Raw genomic sequence first — 21,068 nt, forward strand, 5'->3', positions numbered from 1 at the left:
TTTCATATAGCATTCATACCAAAATGAGACAGAAAATATGTTGGTCCAGTTTTCATTTCAAACTATAGCTCTAGTCCGGCACGTACAAGGGCGCCCATCAGGGGGGGGGGCAAGGAGGAACACTCGCCCCCCTAGAGGAAATTGTACTTCAAAATATCGAAAACCCAATAGAATTTTTAGAATATTTACAGCAAAATTTGAAACTATATTTGAAATGTCGCTTTTTCTTGTCCCCATTGGAAACCACAACATGGGCGCCCTTGGGCACGTAGGCAGAAATTTATTTCGGGATAGGTCCAAATTCAATATGAAGATAAATTATATTAACATTTATATATTCACCCCTAAAATTAGACTAAATTTACAGAAAAATCGGTATTTCGGAGGGCCCGGACCCACCCCTTCCTGGCTCTCGTCCTAACATATAGCCTCGATGCTGATTACGAACGTAAACACGATAAAACAATCAATCAGCAGATGTCTTGAAATGATTCAAACATTGGTCTAACCTCGTCCCAAACCGCACTTTTAAATTAGAAATAAGGAAAGTCTGTCAAATGTAAACTGAAAATTACCGCCCCTTGGGTAAGTTTGAATGTAACAATTCAATAAAAATTTTATTATTATTATTTATTAAATATTATCCCCTTCAGAAAAGCTATTCAAAGTAAACTCAATAAAATAAAAAAGAAGAATCACTACAACGACCATTTGACTTCTTCTTCTTCTTTTTTAAATAAAGAAATTTCTGAGAATAGAAGTTTTTCTCTGTGTGTTTTATTGTATAAAAGAAATATCAGGTTATTGCCATTGATGGGTGCCTTGTGGATGTGAATATGGCATTGGAAGGGGAATGATGACGACGCTACGGCTTCTCATTCTTTTATGGAGCATTGCGACACCACAAGCTACAGAGAAAGAAAAATCGTGACGTTAATGTGAGCATGGAAAGTTCCTGACCAATTTCCCCCCCTTTTTTCTTTTGCAGACCTTTGTGTATAGAAGGAACCTTTACAAGTAGCTTGTGGAAGAAAAGATATAAAGTTATATCTAAGTGGCATTCAGAAGAACAATATATTAGATTCTGCCTACCACACCTTTAGGAGTCTTCAAATACATTAGATTGGTGCTACTTGATGTGACATAAAAACAGAAGGAAAAGAAAAGATTTCCAATTTATGTTCTTATTTTAAAGATTCTTCTGCACCTACGCTCATACTCGTATCCAAAGCATTCTGAACGAAATTAGCGCACGCTAAATTAGCCTCAAGTGTTTGTTGTATTACCTCAACAACCCAAAACTAGAAATATACTAAAAAAATAAGTATTTACTATCTTCCATGTGTACATCCTGTGCGTACCATTAAGAGGCCCCATCACGGCGAAATTAAAATACCGCTAATTTTACAGTAATTATGTGATACCTTCAAATAGATAAAAAGATAATCGAAAAATGGAACAAGAGCTCACTAGACAATATTATTTTCCATGAGATACCGTTACCACGACTCACTTATCTGCTTTCGATTTCCAGCCATTTAGAAAATCGGCATTTATTTTTGCGTTTCTAAATGGCTGCAAACGGAAGCCTACTAGGTGACTCGTGATAACGGTACCTATTGGAAAATAATATTGTCTTAGGCGCTCTTGTTCCACATTTCGAATATCTCTTACCTATTTGAAGATATCACATAATTACTGTAAAATTAGCGGTATTTTAATTTCGCAGTGATTAGACTTCTTAACAAGATTAGTGGTCGAGCACTACTGCCACTCACAATAATCATCCATTGTCACAGCATTGTGGCGAATGCGTTCTTTCGCGAAGCTGCAGTAACCGTATAGTGCGTTTCCTCAACAGAAGTGCAGTTCGACCAAATTTCTTTCAAGTTCCCACGCTGATTTTTACAATAGCAACCCCTTCCTCTCTCCAACCCTCTTTTGACCGCATTTGCGGGACTGCAACTTCTTAACACACGCTGCATCCGTACTTTCTTCCCAACACTATGGCTAATATGAAACAGATATCAGGCAATGTAAGAACAAGGAAACTGGTCTTGGAAACAGAATCGAGCTCTAACTTAAAGGACAGCGTTTGGAACTGTGGCAACTAAGGTTTCACGTGGAGTTGACAAACGACTGTCAATTGTTTGAAATGAGGGTTCTGGTTGGCCATTTAGTTATCGGAGGTGTTTCCCTCGGATGATGACTTATTTATGGCACCAGCCACCACACGTAGAAGGCAGCATTCTTTATATACGAAGTACACTTCGGTTCAAGAAATGACCTATATAATTTTCTCTCGTGGTCTCCTCGATCACTGGATCTCACAAATGAGATTACTTCCTTTCGAGGTTGGTTGAAACAGACAGTTTGCACATCATCAAGAGCGTCATTTGGGGTGGTCATGGGGAATTGCCCTTCTGAATTTGAGAAATACATGCTTTATACAACAAATTGTATATTAATTAAAAAGTGAGACCCTTATATCAATGGACAATATTCCTTTCCTCCCTGGTAAAATCTGAAATTACGCTAAAGATTATCATCAACAATGTCTGTCCAAGATATCGACTGTGTAACATACGCATTACATATGTAATACGTATATGCTTCGCTAAAGATGGCTCCGTACGGACGTAAGCCACATGACAGGGAAGGAGATACATTGAAAGATGTTTTGCAAACTTGATTAGATGTTCTTTTTAGTGATAGTAAAATAAATATTTTATTTACTTACAAAACTCCTTTTATTGAATATGGTTCAATAATGAAACTCGACGAATAAAGAAGTAGATGGAATACCAAATCACTATGTGAAAGAAGCCAGTCATGTACACATATATTTTAATGAACAATGATAAAGAACGAACTTAATGTTCTGTGGACCAGGTGAAAAAAAAAAGGTCGAAGGAGAATTACGGACTCTACTCTGCAGAAATGGTTCTCCATTTTACAGTTGAAGTAGAAACATCTAATTTCCAAACACTTTAAAAGGCAAGGTTTTACTGAAAACGTTATTAGCTTGAGAACAGAAAAATTTGCAAAAATGCCACTGAATTGTTAAGTACTGTGTCCACCCGCTACTGAAGGTGCTTTTAAGTCAAACGATAGAATTGTTATGAGTGGGTCAAGGTTTCACTTCCTGTCGTGCTATTGTCTGCGTCTTACGCTATACAACATGCATTTACGAAGCACACGCACTACTATACAATGTAGTGAGTATAAATGCATAAACAGACTTTCGCCTCAAGTGATACCTACTTTTACATACACTTGCTCCGCCGCTAGCTGGCCAACACTTTCTCTTTACAGAGCAATCAAATTAATAGTAGTCTTGTGAAGACACAAAAAATAATCCGTAGGAAATGATGTTCGAAAATTATTACTGGTCTTCCAAGTTTACTACCTCAGATTATTAGGTACGTTCTTCCTGTGTGTTGGTAAATTAGTACATCAGATTCTCTTTTAGAACGTACTTCAAACAAGCAACAGGTAAAAACATTCACGTGAAACGTTTCTTTAACACAAAACGCAAGTATACAATCAAGTATTTTTGAGACGCAACTCAATTTACAGTTCTCTCTGAGATTAGATATGTTATAATTTTTGAAGAACTGAGTTCATTTTTGCGATCTACAGATAAATCCATCAAGATGCATGCCACCAGAAATCGGTTTTGATGCCTCCCGAAGTACAACTGAAATGTGTAAAACGTTTTCGAACTATTGTGCAGTTGACTCAAAAAGTTACACATCAGCGTATCAATTGCTGAGTTATCGTATGCATTTCCATTTTGGTTACTTTAAGGGAGACAAGAGAAAACCACTACAATATTAAAAATATTAACTATTTCACTCATTTTTATACGACATGTCGATCACTGAGTAAACAGCTAGGAATATTCATTTTGGTTCTTCACTGGAGTTGGAGAAAATCACCAATCAAAATGTTTCTATTTACTCAATTATCTGTGAGGCCACTATCGCAATATCCTAACAACAACAAAATAAAAGAAATGTTGTGATTGGTAGTTTTCTCAGTCATCAGAAAAAAATAATAATGTGTATCTGTTACTCAGCCGTCGATGTATCATGCTAATTTGTCTGAATATTTATTTTAACAATGATCTAACTAACTCTATGGAATGTAACCCGGAGGTTTAATGCCGTGTTCACAAAAGCTCTCCACTGACTTCTATCCTTCGCCAACTGGATCCAGTTGCTATTTTGTAATCCTATTTCTGCGCGATCCATCTTAATATTGTCCTCCCATCTGCGACTAGGTCTTTCTAATGGTCGTTTTCCGATTGGTCTTTCAGTTAAGATTTTGTTTAAACAATGATCTAATAAATAATATTACAAAACCTTTTTTGATGGTTTCCTTCACCTCCCGTACAAAAGCAAAACGAAGATACGTTATTCTGTTACTCAACCATCGGTATGTCACACGCAAAAAGGAAAAGAAGATATTATTTTGTAATTTTCACTTCGTAGATTGCTTTCTAATAGACCCTATGTCTTCTAATTTGAGATACTAGAGATTTTAACTTCTGTGTAGGTATTGCATCTCTGGCCTTTAACTTCAGTAGCACTCTTAGCTTATACTTGCTCCCCTTTCTTAGGGGCGTCATTTGAGGAGGGCCGGGAATAATTCCTCCCCTTTCTCAGGGGCGTCATTTGAAAAGGGCCGGGAACAATTCCCTCCCTGAGAATGAGAAACACATGCTTGTTAATAAATTATATATTAATATACTGATAAGAAAATTGTAAACTCTAATGTTGATGGACAATCTTGCTCCTGAGAAAATCTGAAATAACGCTACTGCCTTTCCTTCTTCCTGTATTGCATATAAGAGAGAACTATGTCCACCTTGCCTAATATTACCCTACAAATAAACTCTCCCCGATCACTGTAATTACTTTCTCATATGGAATCCCATATACCAGTGACGTACACAGCATTTCATATCTTTTCAGGATAAGCGTGATTTTGTATATACAGCTTAATAGTGAATGTTCCTTTTTCTATATCTTGCTCGAGAGGTTTTACATTCTGAAAATCCCGCCCCCCTCTCCTCCTCTTGCGTACACCATTGCCATCCATTCATTTGAACTTTAATTTTGTTGTGCATTGTTGCACGACACTGATGTTATACGGACGAGACCTAGTACTTCTTCACTAAGTAGACTAGTAAGTTCCAAACTGAGTAGACCTGGATCCAGTGGTGGCTTTAGCGGGTAGGCCGGGCCTACCCAAAAATTTGGAAAAATATATAAACGCTAAAAGATACAATAAAGAGTAAATATATTTTCCACTATTCATATTAATCTATATATATAAAAGAGAACGCACAAAATCCTTTGTCCGCTCATCACGCTAATACGGCTGAACCGATTTCTTTCATTTTTGGGGGGTTGTTAGGATTTGGACCCTAGATGGTTTTTATCATATCACTTTAATTTTCAATTACCAGTGTCTTGAGATAATTGACCAATCAGGTGTCAATACGTACAAAAAATCCTTTGTCCGCTCATCACGCTAATACGGCTGAACCGATTTCTTTCATTTTTGGGGGGTTGTTAGGATGTGGACCCTAGATGTTTTTTATCATATCACTTTAATTTTCAATTACCAGTGTCTTGAGATAATTGACCATTCAGGTGTCCATACGTACAAATCCTTTGTTATTAGTTCATCATAGGTATAAAAATAAACGTATTTATATGCAACCCGCATGACCCTGTGACTCGGCGGGTTAACATAACTGACAGGCGCTATAAATCACTTGAAAGCGAAAAAGTAAAAATTATCTAAGTAACAAAGTTTATTGCGTTCCGGGATGACCGCAGCGAAGCGGGGCGGGTTGGGGTGACCGCAGCGAAGCGGGGCGGGTTAACATAAATGACAGGCGATATAATGTTAACATTAGTGCAATCTTCTATGGTTTTTATCATATCACTTGAAAGCGAAAAAGTAAAAATTATCTAAGTAACAAAGTTTATTGCGTTCCGGGGTGACCGCAGCGAAGCGGGGTGAACGCTGCTAGTGGTAGATAATTATTTAACAAATAGCATAATCAAATGTGTATATGTATCCATAAGTGAGGGAGTGGGCCTACCCAAAATTAAAATCTCAAAGCCGCCCCTGCTTGGATCCGGTGAAGTTCGCGAGTACATGGAGACCGGCATACAAGTTCAACTAACACAGAACAGGCGCGTCCCACCGAACTTAACATTTCATCTCCAGGAAAGCTGGATAATAGAATTATATGAGAAGTCCAAATTCTTAAGTAATACCATATCCAAAAGGTCTTAATCCAAATCACACCAAGGATATAAGCTACTCAATCCTCATATACAAAATTCAATCCAAGATTCTCAAAATTTGGAATCAGTAGCAAGAACACGAGATTTGCAACAGATTCACACAGAATGATAAAACATGTTCAACCTTCATCTCAAGAAGATTACAACCCACAATGTACCCTCTTCTTGTGAATGCTTGCCAACTTTTCAACGTTACTCTTATAACCCCTAGAGTCCATTGGGGTTTCACGTTTCCATTTTACATGAATCTTGTAACTAACATAAAAAAAAACTTGCAACTCGATCTTTCTATTTACTGTTTACATGCTACAACTTCCTGAAAAGCAAGAAAGATATCTCCACCCATGTATCACTGCACTCTAGTGGACAAATAGTGAATCTCCTCATTAAAAACGTGTATTTTGGCGCACTTCCCCTCCCTGTCCAAAAGAACCCGTTGTTTCGGAAGCGGCGAAACTGTTTTTTCCTTTATGTCAGCGGGAGGGCGATAGTAGGTAGCAAGCAAGACGACCCAGAAAGTTGCACATGGTTCAACTCCTTGCAAGATTGAAAAAAATGTGTGTCCCTTTTAAGTTTACATGGAGAAATATAGTAGGGATGCATTTTTTTTTTATGACAACTACAAGATTCATGTAGCGTGACAACGTATCATAATAGACTCATATAGGAGCAGTGATGATTTCAGAAGATTTCTCTCGAGCAGGAATTTCAATACAACTGAGTTGAAAAGCATTACTGCAACAATGCTCGTAATCCCCGTTGAGAACTATCGCAGATATTGCCCCGGCAGAAATATCGTTGTTCCGGGTAGAATTCCCCCGCGCCACCTTGTGAAATCATCACTGTACAGTAGGAAGCTGAAGACTGGTCGAACTTCATGAATTTGCTAAATCTAACGAATTCACATATTCTTGACATAAACGGATATTGGCACTTGGAATATTGTGTAGAAAATGTTTTTCGCCTACTTGTCAAAAGAAAAAAAAAATCGAATATCTTAGATTTAAATTTAAAAAGCATTTATTAATTTAAAGGTAAGCAAAATAAAACAAAACATACTCATACGCCCAACTGAAATAAAATACCACCTTTTGCACTAAATGATACACTTAAAAGTAAATCTTTAGAATTACAAGATCATAAACATTTCTATGCTGAATGTTAAGATAACTTATAGCATGTTTCGTATTATCATCTTCAATACAGAACACAAAGATGGTGAAAGAATAGATGACGACACAACGGATTCGTTCACAGTCACGATGTTTGCTATTTTGTGTTCAGAAATACTATGATGCCAAACAACATGCTAGTAATGAAAAACACCATACATATATGTATATATAATCCACAATATTTCCGTGATGAAGGCATGTGTAGGTGTAGCTGCTGGATATACAGCAAATTATACAAGAAAATAGCAACCGTTCCCAGGAAGGTCAAATGCAGATCAGAGAAGTCACTTACACATATTTTTTTTTAAAAAAAGTATTTACATAAACTATATGTAACATGTCATGTCCTTCACTCTCTTCATTATTTTTCTCTTCCTGGTGGTTTTAAGAGAGTATTCGTCTCAGTATTTTAAGACCGATCTTCCAGGTGTTCAAGGCATTCAGGGCCACTTACTTCGTTTCCACACGAAATAGCACAGCGACCTTCAGTCAGTAGAGTCGCTTTTAGAAAGCAAGCCAACACGTTAATAGGTATGTTAATGTAAATTTTCTATTGCAGACAAACTCTTCGATGTAATTGAACAAAAGCATGTCTAGAAAAATAACCAGATTCCTTGCTATTAAACTTCAAAGATTTTTCTTTTTAGTGAAAATCATTATTGCATTTACGAAGTCAAAAATTGCCTTCCACAAATGCAAAATATGCACCTGAATGGAACTAAGTTATTCTGTCCTGAGGAAATGCTCTTTCCATTAAAAATAAAACTCAATATACATATATATCTGATTTTAATCTTATTAAGGCTTTGATTTAAAAATAATAATTACTCAAAATAATTACCTTCTACGGACTTTCTAAAGTAAGAAGGATAGGTTAAAACTCACCATACTATTGAGTCTGAATTGAATTGTTTCGCGTTTGGTAAAATTCATTCAAAACTGTTTAGCAGTAACAAAAATCTTCGTTCAGCAACACATATTGAAATTTAATGAGCAAGGTTTGAGGAAGATGATTTTATGTACTCTTATAAACTCTTTGACTTGAGTTGAGCGTCCCTTTCAGCAGCAAGGCTATCCGAGACTCTGACCTACAACTTAACGTGGGATCCGAACCACATGCTATCTTATACCTTCGTAGTTATTGGGTGATATCAATAAAACGGAGAAGTTACTCATTACGCCCAATTTTGAAGTAGTTACTCGCATTGGTATCAATTAAAAGAGAACTGAGCACTAGTCGTCTCGGCTGACCTCGGAGAAGCCCCGCCCTTTTGAAGTAACCACACCTCTGTTCTCGAGCTGAGTAACTACTACGCGTTTGATATCAATAAAAATCAAAGACTCCTCTGTGATGCTAGTAACTTCTCCAAATTTGTGGAGCAAGCTAAATAGGTGACTCCGTGATAAATATGGCAGAGTATATGATTGTTTTACTACGTAGAAAAACTTATAAACTGCATAGAAATGTTGGAAATGGAGATTACAAAAAGCATTATAAGTTTATGAAAGAAAATGTAGTGATTAGCACAACATTTTTAAAGGAGAATCAACCGAAATTCGGGGTGGTGGACTACGTAATGATGAAAAGATGCGGGTTTTCTTCAAGGGCGCCGATCCTGTGGGGGCCCGGGCCCCCCTATTGTATTTATGAATATACAATATTTGGCATAATTAGAGTACAATTTGTCTTAAAATCCTGATATATATATACCTTCTGCATCTGAATGCCCTCCCCCGCCCCATTTACAGAGAAATCGGTGCCCTTGGTTTTCTTGCGTTACGTGAGTGATCCGAGATTCCAGGTCGGATTGTCAGGGGATTCTGGTGTGGCTCAAAGTACTGTCTATGACTACCTGAAAATGGATTGTTTCCGGAAGTGTGCGTAATATACAAACAGTAAAGGCAGAGTGGCAAGAACAATATACATTTCTGGGTGCTATCGTAGCACTTGACTATACATAAGTGGCATTAAAGAAACCTAGTATTTTGGAGAGTAATACGTTAATAGGAAGAGCTATTTCGTGGCTAAGCGGTTAGCGTACATGCCTTTGGCATAGGAGACCCGCGTTCGATTCCCGACAGGAGGTCATGTGGTTTGGATTCCACGTTAATCAGTGGGTTCTGTCTCATATAGGCACGCTACTGAAAAGGACGTTAAACTAATAATCAACTCAACTCAACGTTGATAGAAAGGGTGTATACATGAGAATGTTTTTTGTTTATGTCAAGGCGAAAGGGGACACGTATGGTGTGGAAAATGCAATCAGATGGACGTAATTTATGACGTGGGTGGACTTTATTAAAAAGAAAACAAAGGAGCCAAATGTCTGATTTCGTTCTTAAAGCCAAACAATCTACAAAGACCTTGGACAACACGTGATATGCGCTTGTCGTGTTAATCTTGATATTGCTGGATTCCAATCAACATCCATCAGCTCAAATAGGTTCATTCCCATGGTTTCAATATTACTTTCTTCTTTCCCGTTTCTTTTTATTTTTTATTTTTTCTTCTTTTTTATTTTTGTTTTATTCTCGCTCGAATATTAAAGATTCTCTTTTGAATTTGTGTCTCAGTCGTAGATGTATTTGATATTTCGTTGCATTTCACTGTAATTACCTTCAAAGTTTCGGCTTTCCTTCGTTTACTTTCTGGTAGCTGTGACTTTGAAAGTACCACTGGAAACTCTTTTAGAATATCCACAAATGCACTTTGATTGAAGCTATCGTTGCTACTTGCCCGTTTCATGGCTTTTAAGATACACGCCATAGGTTAAAAACAACGAAATGACTGCGCGATGAATGGGAGAAATTAGTAATCATTTCTTTTATTGATACGACTCAGTGCTACGTGCAGAGGAAGCGCGAGTAAACGTTCATAAATCTGGAGCAGACTAGACCTGAGTAGTGGCTTGTTTTATTGATACGAAATTGAGGGAGGAGATTACTCCAGGTGTAGATACTCCGATTCTCGAGCAGTACTTCTCAGGAGTAGTTACTTATTTTTATTGATACCACCCATTGATGTTGCTACTCGCTGCTTTTATCTAACAAAAAATGATCTATGTACAAAATTCATAACTGAGTTACAAGAAGTCATAAGTAGTGTTTTCTAGAGGCGAAATTTTTTAAATAGGCCGATGATGAATACATGCATTATAATGAAAGTATATGGGACAGTTTTTCGGCCATCATTCCTCAACAACACAGTCAACCTTCATAATTACTATTGGTATAATAACAGTCTCTTTGGTGGATTCTAAAAAAAAAAGTAAAGAAGAAACGATAGTGTACAATGAAAAGTCTTGTTCTTTCATGTCAATAAATACACATTTGGATTGTTAAGGCTTGCTACAACCACAATCTCCATTTATATTTAATGAGGTTCTTAATTGAATACCTCGCACATCTCTCGTGACACGTTTGATTGAACGTGAAACGTATCAAGTGTTAAAGGAAGATGGTCCTTAGAAATCTTTCTTCTAGCAGTTATTTCTCTCTCTTAACACAGAAAATGATTGACTTTGGAAATTGAGTTATTCTTTCCTTTGAATCTCATTAATTTTGGTTTATCGTTCGACGACGATTCTTCGGCGAGCTGATGCCTCCAACTACCACTGCTTCACATCCTACCCCCCCCCCTTTAGCTCATTCGATTGATTTCATTTGATACCGTCCCCTTCTCAGCAGAACAAAGGTGAAAAATGAGAATACTTCAGAAGAAGAAAATGAAAAAGAATTCAATCTCTTGAGATTGTTTGTTTTCTTTTGGGCTGAAGGCAGATTGAAGTGGGCGGTTTTCGCAATATTAAGAGACAACGGAAGAACTCATATCTTCATAAATACGGAAGGGAATAAAACGGAGGAAGATTAAGTCTTATAAAAGCATTTCAAGGTGTGTTTGTAATATATTTTTCAATTTCATTTCCTATTTTAAAAGGGTATTTTCATTATTTACGAAATTAATATTTAGATCAGTGTAAAAAAAAAAAAATACTTTTATACTTTTACTTCTTCTGAAATAAAATTACACCGTTTGAGAATAATTTCCAACAACTTCACTATTTTCAGTATAGATTATTTTAATATAAATGCACTGTTTGTTTGGACTTTGTCGTGTAATTCCACAACGACGATGCGAGTTAAGTCACCTTGTAGCGAAAATTTAAATATTTACAAGTATAGAGTCGTTAAGTCTCCTTTCTATGTTAACCATTACTAATTTCATCCGGAAATTTGGTTACTTTCCAATTTCAATACTAAATCAAACAACATCCAAATAAACTATTGCAAATAAATATAATCATTAAATGCAAAAAAAAAAAAACTACCCAAATGGGAATCGAACTCACGATCTTGTTATAGAAGGGGCTTTTTTGAAGGGTGGCTAAATATTGTGAAGTATATTTATCTAGAACCACGAAGTTGTTACAAAGGCAGAGTCACTGGAGAGAATTTGACAAACTGAATGGTGGATTCATTCGCCGAAGTCCGAATAATGTGCGAAAGCAGTAATTATGGAACAACCGAAAGTTCGACGAGTACAAATGTCCAAAATTAAATTAGTTCTCAAGTATTTTATTACAACACGCGGTCCTCTTTATGCTCAAACGTAAGTGAATGGTCATCCAATATTAATAAAGGATTTTCTCTCAAACTATTTATTATCATAATCTATCAAATTCAATGGTTGAAAATTTGTATAAATTTTGTTGGTTGTAAAGATCTAGGTATTAACACAATCTAATGTGCGAGTTCGTTCCAGAATAAACACAGTCGTCGTTCAGTCGTCGTCGTTCTGCGGTGGCTATTACACTAGTGCCATCCTTCAAGGATTCTATAAAACAACCGAAACTTGTGTATCACCGTCCGAGCAGTTGTTCATTTGGACTATTTCTGGTACTATTCAGTGATATAGGCTGCATACTCTAGGTGGGCCATTTCGTATGTACCCGGTATTTTACAGGCAAGAACGTACACACGGGGAGGGTTCCGGGGGTTCTCCCGCCCTGAAAGCTTTATTTTTCAATAAATTTAGTCTAATTTTAGGGGTAATTTTACAAATTTCAACATAATTTACTCTTATATTGAACTTGGACTCCCCCGAAGTAAATTCTTACGTACGTTCCTAGTTACAGGTATAGAGTTATGTTTAAATAACCTGCGCATGCACCTTTCTTTGAAAAAGTTCTGTGTTCTTATCTATACGACTCTACCTAGAAGTAAACCAAACAAATGTGGATCATTTTTGGTCATTAGGGACTTATTCAAGCCAAAGTACAGCCTCAAAATATCCTACATACAGTTGAGAGAGTATGGCCGGGAAACGGGGGTAAGTGGCCAGGTTTTTTACATCTGGACAAAGTTTCCTGCCAAAACATTTTAAACGTAGCGTACTGAAATAGGTCCTTTCTACGCGTAGACTTTGCTCACCGAAAAACTTTAAAATAAATCACAAGAGGAGAGAAGTGAAGGGAGATTAAAATAATTGTCTCTCTTTGCACGGAGAGAGTCTTCCCGGTCATGCAGCAAAATCCTCCTGTCATTGTGCATTGTTCTCCGACTTCCTGTCCCAAACAATCACTCGCAAACTATACATTGCAAATATTCTTTATAGCATTTCCAATATCGCTTTGGCCGTTAGCTCGTTTTCCATTGAAACTTTGTTCCACTGTGAGATTGTGGTATTGCTACCTAAGCTTTTTACAACAAACAGTCAACACAAGACATGTATTTAATCAGCTTTCATGCCCTAAATTTTATTGCAATTATTTATTTGTTTCTTAAAAAAAAAAAAACATTGTAGAAGGGAAGTAGTAAAGAGTAGGGTAATACTGACACAAACAGAACTTTCATATTTTAATTACACCATATTTGTTTCAGTTTGTATACCATATTAATTAAAACCAGCCCTCATTTGTCAGAGGAAAATGGAATGATGAAATTGCAAGACCCACTTCAAGAAAAATGCTTCATGCTATAATGTTAACACTTCAATACAATGTAACAGCGAAAAGTTGAAAGATTTAGAAAATTACTTTGCGCTAAGAAATTCAAATTCCAATTGTAAGGCAAATACAGATGAAGGTATTGACGTAATGAAAAGCTAAAATCTGAAGTTTGTTTCCTGTACGTTATAGTAATATAGCAGATGCCTGTAATACTGACTAATTACCATGACTTTTGTATTATTGTGACTGATATAATATGGTATATAATTATTGTGTACGGCAGCCGAATTGACGTATGTGACCTTGAGCAGTGCTCTCACAAAATCTTTGTTTTACATCCCACAGTTATGCCGTGTAAACTAAAGGAGATGGTGATGATAAGCATAAATGACGAAATGAATTAAGTGAGAGTATCCCGAGAAAACTCACGCACACGATGTTTGTCCTCCAGAAGGACCACTAGGTTTTAACCAGGGACCCCACGCACCAGAGGTGAACCACTAAACCACTACGGAAACGTCAATCAATCCGCTTATAGCGACGATCTCAACCTTTGATGTGGGATGACCGAAATGTTTATATGTTCTTAGCGAAAAGAGAACTCGTCAATATTTGTCAGCCCAAAGTTAAATTGTCACCGGGAGTTTGGCAACAACGCGTTTTGCATTCATTGGTTCACCCCAAAACGTAAATTCAAAAGACGCGTAGTATAACATTAGACAATTAACAATATGTTGACAGAATCCGCTGCAATGCAATTTGCTTTCTTCCTGCCAGTTACAACAAACTGCTCGAGACGCAGCTATCTGGACACCAAAATGCATTAGATGCACATCAACCTTTTTACAGAGAAGTTCAATTTACATTAAAACTTTTCTCGTCCTTACTTTCATTCCCTGATGCAGCCCACTAACTCTCTTTTACTTTCCAACTCGAAGCTTCTTTTCAGAGACGAGATCTGGGAACAACGGAATAAATTCTTGCCATCAATTTCTGCTGGTAATAACCAAGAAGAGACCAGTCCCTCTTTCTCCCATTCTCTGGTACTTTCTTGCCTGGAACTTTGTAACAGTCACAAAAGTTTCCTGGAAGCTGGCCCATTCATGAAAAAATCTAGGAAAATCTGTTATCTTTAATGCGCGGCATCACAATGTGGTTTGATTATAAAAGCGATGTTTCTGACAGCCGTTAACAAGTGGATGCAAAAAAAAAAAAAAAAAAAAAAAAAAAAAAAAAAAAAAAAAAAAAAAAAAAAACAACAACAACAACAACTTAAAATGTTCGTGCTCAAGTTACGTACAAGATGAAAATAGTGTTTTTCAAAACAAGTAAAGTTCATTTCAAAACATTAAGTCATCTTTATATATATTTGCCTGAAGGTAACTATCGTCTCATTGGGAAAATTGTAATATATCAAGTAATCTCCACTTAAGGGCCACTGTTTGTGTTCCAGTGCCTAAGTAGAGTATGCAGGAAATGCTGCCTGGTAAAATATTTGGAACATCTTCTGCTGAAGATTATGCTATGAAATATACTATAACTTCAAAGTTCTAAATAGGTCCTATTATTCATCTCTTTCCTGCCACCACATCCGTCATCCTGATATAGTTTCTTCTTAGCAAATACCTCACCAGTTTCTCTTCTTTTTCTTAATAATATGTAAAATTGTTATTTTCTCCTATACCATTTCTAAAAGTTTCTTATTCGTTTTCCGCTCGACCCAGCCAATTTTCTCCATTCTTCTCCACACCCACAATTCGAAAGCTTCCAGCCATTTTTCGTCATTTTTGTGTAATGCTCATGTTTCTGATCCATACAGTACAATATTCCGCACGAAGCATTTTATGAGTCTCTTTCTCAACTCTTTATTCAAGGTCCCACAAAATAGTTTCTTCCTCTTAAAGGCTTCTTTGCCATTCCTATCCTTGCTTTTATATATATCTTTCTTATTTTGACAGAGTTATTGTTATTAAAATATAGATAAGTAATTTTATATCCGCTCTGTCTGGTGCAAAGTATTCCGTCAGGAAACAAGCTAAGTTGCAGCAAACGAATACAACTCCAAAGACCAAACGTTAAAAGCCAAACAGGAAACACAACAGCGTACAAGCACACGGAAAACTTTTTAACAAGACTAGAACTATCTCCTCCCCCTCCTCTCCTCCTCCCTATCAAAAGCCTTTAAGGGTGCTTGAACTCAAAAACAAAGCAGTTGTCTTCTAAGATGTCAAAGGTCGGAACGCTTATCACAACTACCCTTCAGAAATAATTATACGGAGGAATTACAGCACCTTGATATCCGCTCCTTTGCTCTCCCCTCTCCGTTCCCACAACCCGCTAAGTCTACTGTGAAAAAAAAAAAAAGTAATTCTGCCTCCTTGTCTCTGATGCCATTCATGGCTTTATGTGAACAAATAACAAATCTAGTCACGAGTGCGTAACTGTTTTAATTGGGGGGAACATTTCGAAAACATTCTCATTTCTGAGTATAGAGTTATTATCGTTATATCATTACCGGTACTCATTAGCCCAAAAGATAATTCAGTGAATTAATTGCCATGTCTTCATATTATATATATATATATATATATAGACACACATTTTTTTAATACGAATACCAGTATGCATTGTCTCAGAGAAATTAACACATACAGAAGCATACCGAAAATTTAATTTTGGAACGGCAACCATAAACTTTTCTATATATATATAAAAAAGTAAGAATTGTATCTAATAGTACTGTATGTCATTTTTTTTAAAAAAAAAAGTTACAACAATTCTGATAATTTAGAAAAATATTAGTTGTTTTAGTCATTAGTCTAGACTTATTATTATTATTAAGTCTATTTCTTGTAACAAATAAGGTTGTTTTCAGGTAATGTAGCGAGTCAAAGAAATAGATTGCAAAAGTCAGTCTACATGTGATCAGTTCTACCAAATTTCTGAGTTGTAAGTTATTTCTTTTACCCTAGAAAATTTAATTTGTTTCGAGTAACACATGTGAATCAAAAATAACACGCTCCAATCGTTTCGAGGACAAAGTGTACGAGACATTGGCTAAGAAGAAATTGTATCATGAGGGACGTGCTAGAGAATATGATGGCAGGAAAAAAGAGGGAGGGGAGAAAGATGACAATTAATGGAGAATATCAAAACAGAAAAATAATACGCGAAGACGAAGAGGTTAGCGGAAGACCGTGATGCATGGAGGCTTCTCAGTTGCAGCAAGTAACCTGCCAATAATGGCAGATATCTATGATGATAATGAAGTAATTACATGTTTTTTAAAAAAGAATTTAGCAATAAGTTGAAAATGTGAAATGCATGTGGTGTGTTGAGAGGGGAGGAGGAGAGAATTCCTAATTAGTACGATTGATCGATTTAAAGAAAATATATTTGAAATTCCTTTTAAACTGCTGACCTCTAGCTGTGTGAACTGTTCTGGGAAAATGCTACCTGTTTGGAGATGTCCCTTAAGGCTCTGCACCATTAACAAACACTCCAGTTGCATCAAAGTAAACCAATACTATTTACATATTTGTTGGTGCTCTGTTCTGAGTGCTCTAAAAAGAGTAGTGACGGAAAAATAATACCGTTTCCTTTAGCCGAGACATTTAAATAAAAGTGTGCTCAAATTACCCGTTCCATAAAGCAGGGCTGTCGCTGCTGAAAAGATATATTGCATAACCGTTTGCATACGTCGAAAGGTAAATTAATTCAAGCACCTTCTTCCAGACACTCATTCATCATCCACGGAAAACAAAAGGAAGTGTTATCAGTGGAACTACGCCCAAATCATGTACTGTCACTGAAAATCTATTTAAGACACCTACTTATGCGCTATTATATAGTAACAAGACTATAGTGTTTCCAGTAGAAGACTGGTTCTGTGGTCCATCAAAGTAGTTGCAGTACCTTTTCTCTTTAGCAAATATACATTACGTCCCAGACAAAAGAGTCAAAATTGAAATATTTGCTGCTATTTGAAACCTATTTCAAGTGAGAACTAACTAACATGGTTAACTCGATACGCTGCTTCAAGTGTTCGTTCTTCGTAAACTATCATGTCAATAACCACATTCAATCATCAAACTTGTCTTACCTTCTCTAATTGGTGAAGATTTCCAAGTAGAATCAATACATACAGAAGTTATTTATTTTCAGCCACGACTGCATAATTGGCCAATCCGTATTAGGAGATCGCTAATGGATTGCCCCACGCTTCATTACCTTCTGGTGTCATGTGTAAGCGATTGATTCATGAAATGTTAGGTACAGAGAGCATACACAGAATACTTGATCCAATCCACAAAACAAGTCTCATTACTTACAACCAGATCCCATTAATATAAGAGTCAACACGTAGGTCTGTGTGTTTTTTTTTAAGACTTTAGCTTTGCAACTATCTACTCCTCTCATTAAGACTGTTATCTATATACATTGACAAATTCGGAGGATGCGTGGTGTAAGAAGTCACGAATTGTTATTTCATGACTTGTAATGAACCCTTTTTTAAATAATGATACGATTATAGAAAGACAAAGCTTTGCATATTTGCGTGCCACTACAGTGTAAATAAATAAATAAGTCTAAGGCTACTAAAAAAAAAAAAGCAGGTTAATAGATTTCTGGTCATGCTCCAACACCTTTCTCCAGTTTTTATATTAGTTACAGAGTACAATATGTAGAAATAATATCAAAATTTCGGCCATGATTTGTTTTTTGTTTTTAAAGTAGTGAATCACAAGGAAAGTATTATACCTGATCTCATCCGATCCTAACCAAATTCGGCAAGGAGCTAGGTTTTGACTCGCGTAGTATGTTTGTGAAATATTTTTCTGTGCAAACATTTGGTTCCTGAGATATTGGCCATTAAATATGTGGTATGAATAATCAAATTGTTTTTTTTTAAACGCTAATTGTTATTTAGAAGTGACGTATTCCTTCAGAAGTTAACTCGAGATTTAAACGATAAATAAACAGTGTGTGTACTGACAATAAAGATTTACTAAAATCTCTCAACGACGATTTTTTTTTCTGTAGTCGAGAAATTCATTACGATTTAAGAATATATCCCTGTAAGTTCTACCTTCCAACAAATTTTACTGGAATTAATTTTCTATCTTTTAATTCGCCTCTTCATTTATAATACTACTTCATGTAATTACGTGAACTGTCTTTATTATAGCTTCTATTTAGGTTTTCACAAGGAATAGAAAGGTTCTGAGCTTCACTGAACTTACCATTTAGCAGGAGAAACATTGAAACTTCTGTTCTATGTCTACTATCTTAAATACGAAGCAAAAATATAGTCCCGCTAACAAAGGCGTCATTCAATAATACATTAATGAATATATGAGTTTCGTTTCACAACGTGAAATTACGATAGACTTCCAAACTACACGAATTCAATACTCAAACTTCAGTAATGCATCTGTGTCTACTGGTTGCAACAGAGTAATAAGATCAAAAACAGAATGTGTTTCTCATACGCTGAATTCATATCAAGAGCCCTATCCCTCACCGTTTTTGTTGTATGACGATAAAGTACGAAACCAAAGATCGTTAATTTGAACCACTTCCGGTTTAAACAGAGAGTCAAGAGGGGAGATAGAACCTAATTTTTGGATCGCTGAATCGATTCCAAGAAGCCGCTTCTCGATATCTCTCACAGTTTTTGTTCTATATATCGACGCTGTTTCGATACCCAAAAATTGCTTGTCACTATCTATTACCGTTTCTGTTCTGCAGTGATAAATGTTCAAACGGGAAATGGTTCGTTCAACCACTTCCGGTTTGAACAGAGGGGTAACGGAAACGATGGAACCTATTCTTGGGAAACTGATTCGATTGCAAAATTCCGCATCTTGATATCTTACCGTTTTTGCTCTATGGAAATCAGTATGGAAACCGGAAGTAATAGTAAATTTGAACCACTTTTGGTTTTATCGTGTTGTGGATAGTAATGATATGTTGTCATGAGACGCTACATCGTTTGCAAAACAAATAGATTTTTCTATCTATTACCTTCTCCGTTCTATGATGATAAACGTTGAAACCGGAAATGGCTAATTTGAATCACTTTCGGTTTGAATACAATATTAACGGAAGAGATGGAACCTATTCTTAAGACACAAATCGATTGCAAAAAACCGCGTTTCGATATTTCTTACCGTTTTTGCTCTGATACCAGTCGACGGACGGACGAACCCGTTCTATAAGATCTTCGACATTTATGCATAGCATAGTTTGGAAGTCTAAAAACGTAAAACTCTATATCTCCCCTCTACAGAGTTTACCCCTTCCCATTAAACAAACCCGTCCTTAGATGAGTATTGATAGCAAGTAGATCACAAGTTGTTGAACTTACCGTAAAAATTATATAGTGAAAGCTCGATTACTAATTCACGCCTTACAAGTTTAAACTAACTAGTTTAAATGACCTGGCACCCAGTTTAAATGACCTAATTCATCATTGAGGTAAAAATCTGCTGTTACTAGTGTAATACCACACATGAAGACAAAAATTTACGCACGCTACATAGGATGAACCAAAATTCAGCACATCCACAGGTGAAATTCTATCTTATTCTAAACACACAATACACAGACACAATAAACCTACACGTCAAACAACAATTAAAACATCTAATTTGGAAAGTAAGTACTCACCGACCGTACCATTAGGGCTGTAGGGGTCGTAGCTGCCCGAAGACATGGGAGAGTATCCATTGGACATGACGTTGTATGGGTGTCCATTGAGAACCGAGGAGGGGGAGAGCTGGTCGAGTGAGGTCTGACTTGGGGACGGGAGCCAGTCCTCGTGGCGGGATCTCTTGGACGGCGGGAAGTTATTGTTGCTGCCGCTACTGTTGCCGCTCGTCGTGGGTTGGTCCAACACCGCCACGGGACTTCCCGGACTGTTCACTCGAGGTTCAGTTTTTACAGTCAGTACGCCACTCATTAGGCCTGGGATTGTCCCAGCTGAGGTACCAAGAGACGACGGTGAGGTCGCCCTAGTGTCGCTGCCACTGAGAGTTAATGCACCACTAGAACCACCAATAGTGTCACCACAATTGCTAACACCACCCGCCGCAGTCGCAGCAGCTTCTAGTTTCGGCACCAGCATAATGGTCGGTTTGTTACAACGATACATGTGCGTAGCAAGGGAGACGGCTGGAGATTCGTGTTTGAGATCCATTGGCTGGGGGAAGGAGGTTTGGGTGGGTCTACTACCGCCACCACTCGTTCATGGCCGTTGTTGTTGTTGTCTGGTTAGCAACACCATAACCACCACTTGACCACAAACAGGAACCCGCCACCACCACCTCCAGGACAGAATCAACGGTCACTCGGCGAGGAGGCACTCGCCGGAACCACGCACAAATTGCAACGAAGTGGCCGGTCGAAGATAAGATTGAAACTAGACGTCTTCTTAAAATCCTCTGTAGAGTCTATGAATCACGTATACATGGAAGTGAAGTCTCAATACACAATAGTCGTCAATATGGAGCCTGGAAGTGACGCCGGGGATTCATCCTGACAGAAGATCCAATACCCGCATCTGAAAGGAAACAAATCAAAAATTAATACATTCTACACATAAAAATTACTAT

At 37.0% G+C, this 21,068-nt stretch overlaps 1 protein-coding gene across 4 annotated transcripts in view; it reads right to left on the reverse strand.

Moving 5' to 3' along the window:
* EcR (Ecdysone receptor) overlaps nucleotides 1–21,068 on the reverse strand; it is a 483,791-nt gene that overhangs the window by 140,652 nt on the left and 322,071 nt on the right. For 3 of the 4 annotated variants that reach the window (XM_081740373.1, XM_081740376.1, XM_081740374.1), the window contains exon 2: nucleotides 20,125–21,016. In XM_081740373.1, coding sequence (XP_081596499.1) covers nucleotides 20,125–20,653 — 529 coding nt within the window. In that variant the 5' untranslated portion in view covers nucleotides 20,654–21,016. The remainder of the gene's footprint in view (nucleotides 1–20,124; nucleotides 21,017–21,068) is intronic. The other variant, XM_081740375.1, reaches the window with a different exon arrangement.

This window comes from Thermobia domestica, chromosome 15, assembly GCF_964235325.1.
Source record: "Thermobia domestica chromosome 15, izTheDome1.hap1.1, whole genome shotgun sequence".
Lineage (NCBI taxonomy): Eukaryota > Metazoa > Arthropoda > Insecta > Zygentoma > Lepismatidae > Thermobia > Thermobia domestica.